The 16085-nt window shown below is 35.4% G+C and overlaps 1 protein-coding gene across 2 annotated transcripts in view; it reads left to right on the forward strand.

The window, feature by feature from the left end:
- Positions 1-16085, forward strand: part of NUP155 (nucleoporin 155) — a 50871-nt gene that overhangs the window by 33872 nt on the left and 914 nt on the right. For both annotated transcript variants that reach the window (XM_055555307.1, XM_055555306.1), the window contains exons 23-34: positions 1375-1566; positions 2266-2404; positions 3059-3194; positions 4087-4240; positions 4448-4552; positions 5186-5340; positions 8243-8372; positions 9542-9655; positions 10328-10448; positions 11088-11198; positions 14468-14604; positions 15979-16085. In XM_055555307.1, coding sequence (XP_055411282.1) covers positions 1375-1566; positions 2266-2404; positions 3059-3194; positions 4087-4240; positions 4448-4552; positions 5186-5340; positions 8243-8372; positions 9542-9655; positions 10328-10448; positions 11088-11198; positions 14468-14604; positions 15979-16085 — 1601 coding nt within the window. The remainder of the gene's footprint in view (positions 1-1374; positions 1567-2265; positions 2405-3058; positions 3195-4086; positions 4241-4447; positions 4553-5185; positions 5341-8242; positions 8373-9541; positions 9656-10327; positions 10449-11087; positions 11199-14467; positions 14605-15978) is intronic.

Raw genomic sequence — 16085 nt, forward strand, 5'->3', positions numbered from 1 at the left:
CATAGATAATCATTTATTATGTTTATTATTAACTAATGTATTAAGTTAATTTATTAGGAGACAAAAGATTTATTTTTCCCATTTTTAGTCATATTGACATTGATTATTGGATTCAAAAGTTGTCTAGTCCTGCTGTTGTGAAATTCTTCATCGAACTTTCATCAAGCTTTCATCACATCAATTGGTAATCATTACCTGAATCAGTTATTTCATTTAGGATTACAGAATGGTAATTTTCTATGTCTGTGGTTTCTTCCATATTTATTAACTGTAGTTCTATTCCTTATCCTCTAGGGCTGTTTGGTTACCCAAAAATGTTTTGATTCTTGACTTTTAAGTATCAGTTTTCGAAGTTAAAAGACAGTCTTTGTGTTCTTTCCAGTACTGTCCAGTGAGTTGTTTTGTTCCTTTAAGAGACGTATTTTCTGTTATCTTTTTAAAGATTCAAATGAATATGCTTAATTATGAAAGCTGTTTTCTTTTCCATGACAGCTAGAATAATCATTTCTAGTTTTATTGACTGGTAAGCATAATCTAGGTCAACTTTTAGCCTAGGAATTATTTTTTTTGTGAATCATCTTTAAAGCTTCCTTCCCGACATGCTCATGGAATGCAAATTAAATATAAATAAAAAAATTGAGCATTGATTGTGTATTTGCTGAATTTTAGGAAAAGATAGTAGTCAAATCACTAAACTGAATGTTACTGTAATATAAATCACCCCAATACTTTAGAACTCCATTTTAGTAACCTGATTTGTTCAAAATGAGATCAAACTCCAGTGTTAGAAGTCCTTGAATAATAGAAGTTGAACATTATTTTGGCTTTCCTGATGGTTCAGTGGTAAAGAATCCACCTGCAATACTGGAGACACAGGTTTGATCCCAGGGTTGGGAAGATCCCTGGGAGTAGGAAATGGCAGCCCACTCCAGTCTCCTAGCCTGAACAGTCCCACAGACAGAGGAGCCTGGCAGGCTATAGTTGCAAAGAGATGGACACAACTGAGCAAGCAGGAGACACATTATTTTGGATAGATAAATGTAAGCCAAAGATTTTTTAATTGATTGTTTTTTCCTAGTTATAACTAAAGTCAGGAGGCCTGCCTCCAATTTTGGCTCATACTTGGGCTTTGCTTTCTGTTTGTAAAGTGAGATATTTGGAATAGGCATACTGTGGGCTCTTTTCCAGTTCTCTATGATCTATGAAAATTTGTAAAATTTTATTATTTTTATACTTCAGTATATTTTATTTTTTAAATTATAGAGGCTATTAATGTTTTAATTATTTTAAATTATTGAAGAAATTTCATTCTGTGCAGAAATATGATATTCCTATATTTTTGATCAAAGGAATAATTTTCTCTTATACTCCTAGGAATTTCAAGAACAGTTGAAAATCACCACCTTTAAAGACCTGGTAATCAGGGATAAGGAACTGACTGGGGCATTAATTGCTTCTCTAATCAACTGCTACATCAGAGATAATGCTGCTGTTGATGGCATTAGTTTACACTTACAGGACATCTGCCCGCTTCTTTATAGCACTGACGATGCCATTTGTTCTAAGGTATGATGCTCTGTTACCTGTTTGGTGTTTTTTGCAGTGTGCTAAGAGCACAGTGGTACTGTAATCAGAAATTCTCTTTTTTTCTGGACATACGACCTGGGGGTAGGTCTCTTAGCCTTTCATGACCTCAGAATTCTCCTCTGTGTAAGAAGGAAGTTGGAATATATTATTTCTTTTTTTTTTTTTTTTAATTTTATTTTTAAACTTTAATATTATTTCTTAAAATATATATATAAATTTTTCATAAAGAATCTTTGATAGTATTTCTAGACCATATGGAAAAAATGGTTAAATATGCCTTTCTTTAAAAAAATTTTTTTTAATCACTAAAATTTGTGTATAATAAATTAGAGTTAATTGGGCAATTTTTATTGATCCTTTCCTACAGGTGAAAAAACCTTAAAAAATCAGTGTTTCCCGGACTGCCTGCTGACCAATAATGTATTTACTAGGCAAGAGATTTACCAGTCAAAAGCTGTCTTACTTAACATATTTGAGAGAGGAATTAAGAATAGCTAGGATATTTGGTCAAAAACTTTTCTGCCTAAAATTAAGAAGAAGTAAGTTTGCAGAGTTGTTTTTATCTTTGATGGTCATAAACCAGATGTAAATTTAGACATAAACTAAAACCTATATTCACAGCATCATCTGTGTGCTTGATTTCATATCTTCCTAAGTTCTTATCATCTCTACTTCTAGGCAAATGAGCTTCTCCAGCATTCCCGACAAGTTCAAAATAAGATTGAAAAGGAAAGAATGTTAAGGGAATCCTTAAAGGAGTATCAGAAAATCAGCAATCAGGTGGACCTATCCAGTGTTTGTGCTCAGTATAGGCAAGGTGAGAAACGAAATGTTTCATACCTTCTGCTCAACTCAGAGGCACATCTTCCTTCGATTTTCAGTGGCCCAAGTGATAAGACATACAAAATAAATTTCTTTTGTCTTAGTGTTTGATGACTGTACCCGCTTCTAGAAAAGCAATAGTGCTCTTATCTTGAAATGTATAACTTTTTAACATTGTAGTGTCAGTCCTGTTCTGATTAAACTACTATCTGTATTAGATTGCTTTCTGGGTTACATTTATTTTTCAGGTACTTTGAATTCTTTTGACTAATTTTTTTTACCTGTCTGCTCAGTTTAAAATTACTTGAAATCAAATCTAACATGATGTTCTGTTAGAACAGGTAGTACTATAAATCCTTAGATGTTTTTTTTTCCATCAAGGAACTGTAGTCCTCCTCTTTGTTATTTTAAATATGAAATTTTTTTAACAGTGAAGAAAATATATTAATGCTGCCTTTTCAGCATGTTTTTAGAACCTAGTTCTTCGGTAGACTCATCAGAAATATTTTATATGATATCGTCACCTAGGTAACTAATACACAGTAGAACCCTTACAATAGTGAACATAATAACCTTGATCAGCATCTTTATAAGCCCGCTAAGGAACAATGTATCCACTTAATAATATGCCTTAACTCTTTCCCATTAGTGCGTTTTTATGAGGGTGTGGTGGAGCTCTCTCTCACTGCTGCAGAAAAAAAAGATCCTCAGGGTCTTGGACTTCATTTCTATAAACATGGAGAACCAGAAGAGGACATCGTAGGACTTCAGGCTTTCCAGGAAAGGTGAGTTTTATCACCTTAGCAGAGTCTCAACTTTATGGATATAGGACTTTTCTTTGTGAAAAGTTTGACTGGTAGTATTAGGAAAATAATGTTTCAAGTACAGCCCTTATGAAATTGAATTATGCTTTTCCTAAAAATGCCCATTTTATCAAAGGTGTGAATCAATATTATAATTCTTTGCCTAGGGATAAAATTATAGTCTGTTGGGAATTCTTAAAGAATATTTTGAACTACCTCTGTGGTTTTTCTGAAATTGTATTACTGTCAGTTTTTTGTTTCTGGTTTGTGTTTTTTTCCCCCAAAACTTTAAACTTTATTTTGTATTGGGTTATAGCTGATTAACAATACTGTGGTAGTTTCAGGTGAACAGCGAAGGGACTGAGCTATACACATACATGTATCCTTCCCCCCAAACCCCGCTTCTATCCAGGCTGGCACACAACACTGAGTTCCATGTACTATACAGCACGTCCTTGTTGGTTATCCATTTTGAATATAGCAGTGTATACATGTTAATGTCAGTTTTAAATGTGATGACATTTTTGGAAACAAAAGTGCTGCCTCACCTGTCCAGCCCTCAGTGTCTTGTTCTAAATGAAGATTAATTGTTTTGTTTTAGTATTTTAAAGGATGATTTTTAAATGTTTAGAGACTGCTGAAAAACAATGGATATTCATAAAGGAAATATATAACCAATCTTAGACATGTGTTTCATTTTTATGAGTTCACCCTTCTAAACAAATGCTTCTCAAACCTACAGGAAAAGTATATGACTTGTATTATTTTTAATACCAAATTGTGTGTGTATTCAAAATTACCTTTAGTTTGTATTTCAGTTGTTAACCAGTTGCTAACTAAATCATGTAACCGTTCTTCTTTCATGCTTTTTCAGATTAAACAGTTACAAGTGTATTACGGATACACTTCAGGAACTGGTAAATCAAAGTAAGGCCGCTCCTCAGTCTCCCAGCGTCCCCAAGAAGCCCGGGCCTCCAGTGTTGTCATCTGATCCCAACATGCTGAGTAATGAAGAAGCAGGACATCATGTAAGGGACACAGTGTATTTTCATTCTGAAAATGCACTGCATTTAGAAGTTCTGCACGGTGGTGGCGGTGGTATAATCATCTAGGGAAAGGTGATAGCTCTCAGAACTTACCATTTAAGGATTCTTGATTTCTTGCAAGAGGTTTAAAAGGCTGAAGGTTAGGTCAAGCGTTTAACTGTGCTAATTTTTACTGTTTTGTTTTTTTAGTTTGAACAAATGCTTAAACTGTCTCAGCGATCCAAAGATGAACTCTTTAGTATTGCCCTTTATAATTGGCTAATACAAGCAGACCTTGCAGATAAACTGCTACAGGTAAATATTTTTTATACCAATAGTGTTAATTTGTATTTTTAAGTAGCATTAACTCAGTGGGTTAGTGTATATGGTTATTAGGAAATACCAACCGTTAGGTATTAGTGAAAAGCCAAATAATGTAATACTTTTTTCTAGTGAGCAAGATATCCTGTTGCTCTAATTTTCTTGTTATTTAGAAGCTGATTGGGATTGTTTATATTGTGGCATGAAAATCAATGGATCATGAATTCGGAGACCTGAACTTTGTCTTAACTCTGCCATTAAGCTGCTTCACAAATGTCCTTCACTGCCCTAAGTGTCAGTGTTCCTCACTCTGTAAAATGGCAGCAGATTGTGGCAAGGATGTCTTTGAGCTCAGAGGCTAGAAATCAGTAACTGTGTTCTCAAAGTTTATTAAAAGATTTGCAATTGGATTGTAATAAATTATTTTTATCAACATAATACAACTATCATAGCAGTTCTTTGATAATTTATAATGAGAAAAATTGCCCCTTTCTTATCTGTTACTGGATTATAATATTGCTTATGTATTCATAAAACAAGGCACACCTATAAAATGATGATATATTTATTATGTAAAGAGCAAGTGGGTGGTCAGAAAATGTTTCTGAACAACTGTACAATTTCCAGATTGCTTCTCCATTTCTGGAGCCACATCTAGTACGAATGGCCAAAGTTGATCAAAACAAAGTTCGTTATATGGATCTACTCTGGAGGTATTACGAGAAGAACAGAAGTTTTAGCAGTGCAGCTCGTGTACTGTCCAAATTGGCTGACATGCATAGGTATGGCCTCATATTCTCACTGTGATGAGTAATTGATAACTGGACCATATCTAGTTACTGCACCCAGACTTTAATTTTTAAATTTAAGATTTTAAGAAAACTTTTTCAGGTTATACATATATAGAATTTTTATGAGTTTACTTGGATTTACCTAAAGTGAAACTGTTGGTCGCTCAGTCATGTCTGATTGTTTGTGACTCCATGGACTGTAGCCCGCCAGGCTCCTCTGTCCATGGGGATTCTCCAGGCAAGAATACTGGAGTGGGTTGCCATGCCCTTCTCCAGGGGACCTTCCTGACCCAGAGATTGAACCTAGGTCTCCAACATTGCAGACAGATTCTTTACCATTTGAACTACATGGTAAGCCCTGGATTTACCTGAAGTTTATAGTTTTTCTTTTTGTTTGTTTCATTTTTAATAATGTGTAAAGGTACCAAATAACTCCTACTAAACAAACTCTATTCAAACTATTTTCTAAACCCTTTTTCTTTAAACTATGTCTTTAGATTCTTTCCTACTGACGGCAAATCATTACTATTATTCATTAAAAGGACAAAAAATGCTTTTCAAAGGCTTTATAATTTTAAATGTGTAACAAATTCCAGACCAATTTCCTCAACTCTTACATTGGTTTAAGCTCCTGACAAGGTCTTACAGCATATATATTAAGGAGGGTTAAGAATTCTGTTACAGAAGGCATTGATATGTCCAATTAGATTGTCATATAAAGACAATACAAGACAATACAATTTTGGAAAGATTATTAATTTGACCCTCTTCATTAGAAATGTTGCCAAAAGAATATGGTGCTATTTTTAAAACATAAAGATTGGTTATGTTAGGAAGAGGAGGTGTTTGAGGCAAAGCTGTGGTTAAACCATGTTAATCAGAACGGTTACTTCAGGCATCCAGATGCGGCTGATAGCAGGTGGGAGAGTGTGTGACCCAAGGCATTTTTTTATCTTCTTGCCCTCTTTGGTCATAATAATCACTTGATTTTCATAAATTCCCCTCACATACAGAAAATGACATATATCGTAGTGACTTCAATTTGTCTTTGGTTTAATAAAAGGAAAGAAAAGGAATTTGAGCTAGTAAAGACCTAAAATGTATTTCAGAGTAAAGGCCTTGGTCAAGTCATAGTTTTTGTATAACTAAGAATTGACCAAAAAAAAAAAAAAAAAACAAAAACAAAAGACGAAATGACGGCATTATTAAATATTTAATTCACTATAGCTCTGTCTTAAGGTTCTGTAATTCATTTCTTTATCCAGTATTATTTTCTGCCCTCAGAGGCACATATGGACTGTGACCTTATCCAGGCCTTCAGAATCTCATTTCTGGATTACTCTTGTCATTCCTCTTTGTACATCCAAGTACCATTACTGTACAGATCTTTGTAAGTCATTTCGGTCATTGCTTGCACTGTTAGAGTGGCCCTTAATTGCCTTTTCATTTGAACTTTTGGACCTTTTTCCTTGTTATCACAATTACTACATTCTTGTTATAAAATACTCGGAAATCCTCTTTTAAGAACAGTGCCCATTGTCCATTTCTACTTCACACACGCATACAACCTAATTTTCCCTTCATGTGAGGACCCTGTACATCTAGTCTTTAGCTCTTAACTTACCATCCATCTCTTTCCACAAGAAAATATTTTTCCAACTATTATGTTACTCTTTCTCACTATACTCTTTTTCTATATATGTAAGCTGTACCAAATAAGTTGGCGGCTATAGAATATTCTACTTTAAGTAATTTGGAAATGTTACCCACTTTCAAAATGTTTGTTTCAAGTGGGGTTTTTTTGTTATTTTTTTTTAAGAGATGAGAGGGGGAAATAAAGCCTTTATGAAACAAGGCTCCTAAAGGTACAGAGTCTTTTCTTTTCTTTGTCCATGTATATCTTTACTACTTACAAGGACCTTTTATATATTTTTGACCCTCATAATCACCCTGTTAGGGAGGCAGATTTCAGTTTTTCATTCTAACAAGGTATTTTTCTCCATTAAACACTGAAGAATGCCAGGAAGAGTTTGTTCTTGGACCCCAGTTTCCATGTATTTTAAGAATAAATACAGGTTTTTGTAAAAGCAGTTTTTCTAAGTTTCAGAAATTGCATTAAACATTTTTTATTTTCATAGTTCATCCTTTACACAGGAGACATTTCTAAAGTTCACCTTTGGATTCTTTCCAGAGTCACTCTGACTAAGCAACACTTAGCTGAGAGGTATTTCTTTGTTTCACTCACGTTCTTTGAGGAGCAGATGGATGTTAACTGTCCAGATGTAGGTGTTCTGAAGATCAGTGTTGGGCTCTTCTTGCCTTTGGATGAGATATACCATGGTTTAGGTTTGCAGAACTTAAGACTCTTTCTGGATTCTTCAGGCTATTTACTTGTAAGAGTGCTAGGATTGCTCTTCAGTGCTGATAGAAAGCGTCTCCTTTTATCACAGTCTTTAACTGTTCTGTTGCATGTTTTATGAGTAATCAACAATACATTTTTGTGGTCTTTGTACTTTTTCAGAATTTTTGCTTCCTTAAAACTGAGCATATAATTTCTTCTTAATTAAGTTTCTGTATTTTGGGTATGAATTTGGGTTTGGCCACATTAAGGTAGAGAAATGAAGAATATGAGGAATAATAAAAAGTTTTCTTTAACTTTAGAAGGTTCCAAGTTTTAATATACTGAAGTTTTAAAATAGTAAGATAATTTTTTGGATATAAGTATTTCTTTATGTGTTCACTGAAATTGTGGATCTCTTTTGTTAGAAATCCTCTACTTTTTCAAGTTTCAAATGGCCTTTTCTGTTAATTTGGTATAAAATAGTACATTATAACTGATACATAGGCTCCTGAAGAATTCACATAAATAAAAGTAAGGATTTTCCCCCTCCAGCACAGAAATTTCACTTCAGCAGCGACTCGAATACATTGCTCGGGCCATTCTTAGTGCCAAAAGTTCCACTGCCATTTCATCAATAGCTGCAGACGGTGAATTCCTTCACGAATTAGAGGAAAAAATGGAAGTAAGTGCTAACAATACTTAAGCCTGTCCACACTGATGATTAGCCACGTGTTAGTCCACTTCTCTCTTTCCCTAATAAATAGTAGGTCTGTAGCAGTCAGTATTAATTTTAATCTCTTCTGCCTTCTTTCTTTCTTTTCATATTTATATGTAAATAAAAGATTTTAACAATACAGCACTTGGGTCCTAGGGCATTGCTATAATCTAAAAGTTTTCTCTGTGACATTTCTAAAGGTTAATTCTAACTCTTCTAACACTAAGCAGATTATATTGCATTCACCATTAATTCCAGAGATTATTAATAGATGTGTGAAGTAGAGTGGGCTAAAGCCTTTACTAAGAGACACACTAATGTGTATGTAGTGGTCCATATACAAAAGCTTATTCCTCATTCACAAAAATCCAGAGTTGGTGTTCCTGATTGGCATGTGGCTTCCTTCCACTTGGTTGATGTCACTTCCCAAATTCTATTTTCTGGTTCTACCATTCCAATAGTCTTACCTTTTTTTTTTTTTTTTGATCAGAGGGAAGAAGTGTGAAGAGAGCATGTCAGAAGCACATTCACTCTTAAAAACCTCAGCCCTGAAGTGGCATACTTATGTTCACATTGCCTTGAAGAGAACTTAGTCTTAGGGCCAGACTCCATGCAAAAGAGGCTGTGAAGTAGAGTTCTGGCCATTTTGTCTGGCTGTAATCGTGGGAGAAACTGGTGTTGGTGGGCAGCAAAGGCTCTCAGGCACAGCCCAGTCCCTGTGTAATCCTCTTTGTTGTAATGAAGGGTTGCTAGTCTGTTCTAATAAAAGCCTTTATACATTTTTTTTATCGAGGTAGAATTGACATATAACAATTGCTCAGGTGTACAACATAATGATTAAATTTTTCTATATATTGTAAAAGGATCACAATAAGTCTGGTGAGCATTTGTCACCATAAATGATTACAAAATTTTTTTTTTCTTGTGACGAGAACTGTTTAATATCTACTCTCTAGGCAACTTTCTAAATATGCAATACAGTATCATTAGCTATAGTTACTATGCTATTATTTTAACGAACTTAAAGTTTGTTATTTAGCAAACAAACTTAAAGTCAGATACTAGGAGTCATTTCTCCAAATACCTGGTGATTTATCATGAAGAACTTAAGATTTGCTTTTTTCTACCCAAACCAGGTTGCCAGGATCCAACTTCAGATACAAGAGACACTACAAAGGCAATATTCCCATCATTCTTCTGTACAGGATGCAATTTCTCAGCTGGATTCTGAACTAATGGACATAACTAAGGTAACAAAAAGGCAAATGAAATCCCTATGATAATCAGCTATTATCTACAAATTCCTTGTTTCTTTTGCATTTTCCTTTAAGAAAGCAGTTGAGCCATCTTTGGGAGCTCGTCACTGGGCTGAAACCACCGTGTTACCTCACCCTTAGAGCATGTTTCTCTTTCCAGACCACTTTCTGTCAAGAATCTATCAACCTCACATGGGGCTTTGTTAAAACTCCTGCCATCTAATTTATGGGCTGCTTCTTGTCTTGAAAGAATAATTTATATTTGCCCAACTTGCCAAGCCTCTCCCACTCTGTACCCTCTGGAACAGTTTCTTTTTCAGTTATTACTGGACATTTCTCTGAGTACCCAGAAGCACCCTTAGATTTGTCAGTATATCCATGATCTTTTCAAACCTTAGTTTGGACAATACTAGTTCTAAAAGAAGTGTCACTGTGGCATCTTGCTCTTAGCCAAGGGGGAAAAAAAAGGCATACCTATTGAAATCTGTTTAAATGCGTTAACCATTCTTAATCTGGCATTATGACAACCTACACACCATCACATATTTATATCATATTTTAGGAACTTCAGATAACATCTTTGGTTACCTTTGACTTTCAGGGGGTTCTTTATTGTTAATTTCTGAATACTAACCTCTTGATGGATGTTGGCATTTTCTCCTACAGCTTTATGGGGAGTTTGCTGACCCATTTAAACTTGCAGAATGTAAACTTGCAATAATTCACTGTGCTGGTTATTCAGACCCTATACTGGTGCAGACACTTTGGCAAGATATCATAGAAAAAGGTAAGTGTTCGCAGCTAGGTCTGTTAGCTATACATTATTTAATGACTTAGTAGAAGAGTGAATGTACACTATTAGTGATCATATATTAAGGGCTCATGAAAATTGTATATATCTAAGCAGAGGGTAAGTGACAGGTACCTGGATATGGTTGAGGGTGATCCTTTAGAGAAGGATTCCAGTGAATGTTTGAGAGGACCCTCAGAAAAGATTGTGATTTTTGTGGTTTGTACTGCTTAGTAAGGAATTCTGAGAAACTTAGCTCAGAATCCCATAACCAGTCCCCTTCTAAGATGAAAGTATGTCAGACACTAACGGAAACATAGAATCTGCTCATTATATTAATGTGAATACAAACAAGCTCTAACGTATTTTGTCCCTTGAGACACAATAAAATAGTTTAAACTTTTCACATTAAAAACACTTTGAGGAGAAGGAAATGGCAACCCACTCCAGTATTCTTGCCTGGGAAATCCCATGGACAGAGGAGCCTGGTGGGCTACAGTCCATGGGGTCTACAAAGAGTAGGATTTGACTGAATGACTAACAATTTCACTTTCAGGGAACTAGATCCCATGCCACAAGGCCAAAAATTTAAAAAAAACTACTTTGGGTTTCTAATGACATATCTCTTTCTTACAGAACTAAATGAAAGTGTGACGTTGAGCTCCCCAGACAGGATGCATGCTCTTAGTCTCAAGATTGTGCTCCTGGGCAAGATATATGCCGGCACGCCTCGCTTCTTTCCTCTCGGTGAGCCATAACTTCAGCTGCAGTCATGGGGCTTTTGTCTTCTCTTTGTTTTGATGGTGTTCTTCATTGACATGGAGAAATAATGGTTTTTAGAGCAAAATCATTTTGTTGTTGCAATTTATCAGCTTTGCAGTTTAATTCTACCTCTCCAGAAAGAAACACTTCCAAAGACTAGTAGGATCTGTTGATGAATAGTTTTGGATGTGAAACTTTCTTTGCTTGACCTTCCAGGTTTATATAGCTATGTTGAAATAGTACTAACAGACCATAGTGTTATATTATTGGCAACCCTATACAAGTTTGAAGAGAAGGGAAAAATAGCTCATGTTTTCATGTGTTGATGATCTGTGATTGGTTTAACTGCTCCCTGAATATTGAGGACATATTTTTCTTTAAAATAGCAAGTAGTTGTGTTAAAATGTAATTTCTGTGACTCCCTTTCTTAACCAAATTTGTAAGGTAGGAAACTCTATTATGAGCCATTTGCCAACTTGTAATGTCTTCTTCGGTCGTAAAACAATAGACTCAACATAAATACATTCATACAGTAGAATGTTAAATAAGCACTTTGTGCTTTTGAAAAGTGATGAGAAACATGAAGATACTTATAACCTTATATTGTTTTTAAAATATGAAGATACAGACTTGTTTACAGGTCTTCTCTGATTTAGGATTTATTCCCTGGACATGGTAAGCAATAAAACTGTTACAATCATATCCTTATTTCTTATAAGTACAGTATTAAAAACTGCCTATGCCCTTTTAGTTCAGTTCAGTTGCTCAGTCGTGTCCGACTCTTTGCATACAGGTTTCTCAAGAGGCAGGTCAGGTGGTCTGGTATTCCCATCTCTTTCAGAATTTTCCATAGTTTATTGTGAGCCACACAGTCAAAGCCTTTGGCATAGTCAATAAAGCAGAAATCGATGTTTTTCTGGAACTCTCTTGCTTTTTCCATGATCCAGCGGATGTTGGCAATTTGATCTCTGGTTCCTCTGCCTGTTCTAAAACCAGCTTGAACATCTGGAAGTTCACGGTTCACGTACTGCTGAAGCCTGACTTGGAGAATTTTGAGCATTACTTTACTAGCGTGTGAAATGAGTGCAATTGTGAAGGGCATTCAGCAGGAGTAGACTCTGTGGACTGCACCATGCCACGCTTCCCTGTCCATCACCAACTCCCAGAGCTTGCTCAAACTCATGTCCATCGAGTCGGTGATGCCATCCAACCATCATCCTCTGTCGTCCCCTTCTCGTCCTCCCTTCAATCTTTAAGCATCAGGGTCTTTTCAGATGAGTCAGTTCTTCGCATCAGGTGGCCAAAGTATTGGAGTTTCAGCTTCAACATCAGTCCTTCCAGTGAACACCCAGGACTGATCTCCTTTAGGATGGACTGGTTGGATCTCCTTGCAGTCCAAGGGACTCTCAAGAGTCTTCTCCAACACCACAGTTCAAAAGCATCAATTCTTCAGTGCTCAGCTTTGTTTATAGTCCCAACTCTCACATCCATACATGACTTCTGGAAAAACCATAGCTTTGACTAGATGGACCTTTATTGGCAAAGTAATGTCTTTTTTTTTTTTTAATTTATTCATTTTAATTGGAGGCTAATTACTTTACAATATTGTATTGGTTTTGCCATACATCAACATGAATCGGCCACAGGTGTACACGTGCTCCCCATCCTGAACCCCCCTCCCACCTCCCTCCCCGTACCATCCCTCTGGGTCATCCCAGTGCACCTGTCTTTTCTTTTTAATATGCTGTCTAGGTTGGTCATAGCTTTTCTTCCAAGGAGCAATCATCTTTTAATTTCATGGCTGCAGTCACCATCTGCAGTGATTTTGGAGCCCCCCAAAATAGTCTGTCACTGTTTCCATTGATCGGTAAAATAAAGAGCAACCATATGAGTATGTGAAGCTTGACAATTTTAATAGCAAAATGACCACATTGTGCACAGTACCTTTTGAGGGTATTTCTTCTTTGACTTAAGATTGTTAGTTGTTCAGCCCAATAAAATTTAGAATAGAAGAGAACTTCCTTTTTCTATCACTCTGTCAAAGGCAGACAAGAGACTTCAAGCTGGAACAAATTAAGAGACTTTAGAATTTCTATTACCTTTCCAGAATTTCTGTGTGGTAACTTGTAGTTACCTGTTAACTGTAGTTAACTGTTCAATCTTTAGTGATTCTTCTTGCCCATGGCTGTTCACATTGGTCAGTCTCAAATTTTAGGTACCATAAATATAAATTTGATTGCTTCTGTTAAGAGCTTATTTATGATATAACAGGTAGTAAAAAGTGAGAGTGGGACCACAATTAGAGTCACCAAAATAAAGAAGAATCTTATGAATATTATATTTAATATTTCTAAAATCAAGATACAGCACCCCTTCTTTTTCTGAAAAGCTGTTAAGATCCAGTGTTTCAAGATATTAAGGAACTCTTATCATGAGACTTCCCTGGTGGTCCAGCGTTTAAGATTCCATGCTCCCTGAGCAGGGGGCCTGGGTTTGATTCTGATGGGGGAACTAGATCCCACATGCCACAACTAAAGATTCCTCATGGCGCAACTACACATCTTTCATGCCACAATAAAGGTCAAAGTTCCTGTGTGCCGCAACTGAGACTCCACACAGCCAAGAAATAAATAAATGAATAATTCAATAAATTAAAAAAATATATATATAAGCAGGCCCTCTCTAAAAGTGTGATTGTCAATGATCTCTGTTCTCCACTTGTACCTTTTGTTTTTTCTACATTCACTCTAATAGTTTTTTCCCTGATGGCTTTGAAGTGTGTAAGCGAATGGTTTTAGCATATTTGCAGAGTTGTACAACCATCACAGTTAAATTTAGACCATGTTCATCACCATTTTCATCAAAAAGAAATATCCACCCTCAGCCTTAAGCAACCATTAATCTCCTTTCTGTCTCTATAGGTTTGCCTGTTTTGGTATATGCCCTATTTTATATTCAAAGAATTATTTGTTCTGAAAATTGTTTTTTAAAAAAATTCCCTCTAGAAGCTTCTCAGTTATGAATAAGACCTACTTTTTAGTATCAAGTGTTAACAAGTCTAGAACAACAAAAATTAGTGATTATATGAGGTGAAGGACATGTTAACTAATTTTATCGTGGAAAACATTTTGCAATATGTTTTAGATCATCACATTTACACCTTAAACTTACACAGTGCTATATGTCAATTATATCTTGGTAACACTGGGAAAAAGTAGAGTTAACAATTCCAACTTATCTTTTTCTCTCCCCAGATTTTATCGTACAATTCTTAGAGCAGCAAGTTTGTACTTTGAACTGGGATGTGGGTTTTGTGATACAGACAATGAATGAAATTGGAGTGCCATTACCTAGACTACTGGAAGTGTATGATCACTTGTTCAAGTCACGGGTAAGGAAAATATTAAATAAAATAATTTAGTTAAATCAATTTAATTTTCTAGATACAGGAGCTGATTTTTTTGGTTGTGTGCTTACAAGTATCATATAATAGAGTTGCATCAGAAATTTGCTTCATTTGTTGAGTATCAGAAATTATCATGCTTCAGACTTTTGATACCGGTAATGAGAGTTGCTTTGTTATATATCATGATAAAAATCAAATATTTTTCAGTATCAATAAAGCATAATTACATATGCTTTACTTTTAGCCGAATAGGCTAAATACATTAAGAATTACTTACTGTAAATGAATAGAGCCTTTCCTGGTGGTCCAGAGATTAAGAATCCACCTCCCAACACAGGACATGTAGGTTTGATCCCTGGCCGGGGAACTGAGATCCCACGTGCCACAGGGCAGATAAGCCCACACACCACAGCTAGAGAGCCTGAGTGCACAATGAAAACGCAGCGCAGCCAAAAAAGAAAAGTAAATTAATAAAGGAACAAAATATTATTCACTGTAAAAACAAAATATTTATTCTCAATCCTTGTAAACTCATCTAAAATATCAGTGCTTAAAGATCTTTCTCTCCACAAGAAAAGGAAAATTTAACTATATGGTGACAGAGGATAACTAGGCTTATTATGGTGATCATTTTGCATCATTTTGAACGCAAACAGCAAATCACTGTATTGTACACCTGAAACTAATACAATGTTACATGTCAGTTATACCTCAGTTTTTTTAAAAAAGATCTTCCTCACCATATTTAACCTTATTGGACTTAAGTTGTGTAATTTTTATCCTAAGATGAAAGAACTAAACGAAACCTGTTGAACTGGCTTGTGTTTAATACTAGTCATGATTATAGTAGCTTCATCAGAACATTCATACAGTGCTTTCCAAGGCATTTATTTATCTCATTAAAACTCACACTGAGCCTTTGACGAAAATGAACCAACTAATAATATCCCGTTTACATCTGACAAGAGCAGAGATGTTAAATAACCTATTCAAGTCACATGGCTAGTAATGGTGGAGTCAGAACTAGAATTAAGATTCTCTGACTACTGGTTTAGTCTTTTTTTTGGTTTAGTCTCTTATTCACACTATCAGATTAAATCTGCATAGGTTCCAGGTAAGAATCGTGTCACAGTCAATAGGAAGAAATGGATTCTTTTTTTTCCTGTTGTCTCAGGTTCCTAAACAGCAAATTCATATGCTCTGCAAAGTGCAATGATACATCAAATATTCTTCCTAAATGACATCACAGTGCAGTTTTCAGTGCACTGAACTCTGATGAGTATTTTAACTAACATAAGTGAGGGAAAAATGAGTTGACACAATTCACCTTAAAACTGATGATGTGGTTTTTCTTTATAGGATCCATTCTGGAACAGAATGAAGAAACCACTACACCTTTTGGATTGTATACATGTACTATTGACAAGATATGTTGAAAATCCTAGCCAAGTTTTAAATTGTGAGAG

The sequence above is a fragment of the Bubalus kerabau genome, chromosome 18 (assembly GCF_029407905.1).
Source record: "Bubalus kerabau isolate K-KA32 ecotype Philippines breed swamp buffalo chromosome 18, PCC_UOA_SB_1v2, whole genome shotgun sequence".
NCBI lineage: Eukaryota > Metazoa > Chordata > Mammalia > Artiodactyla > Bovidae > Bubalus > Bubalus kerabau.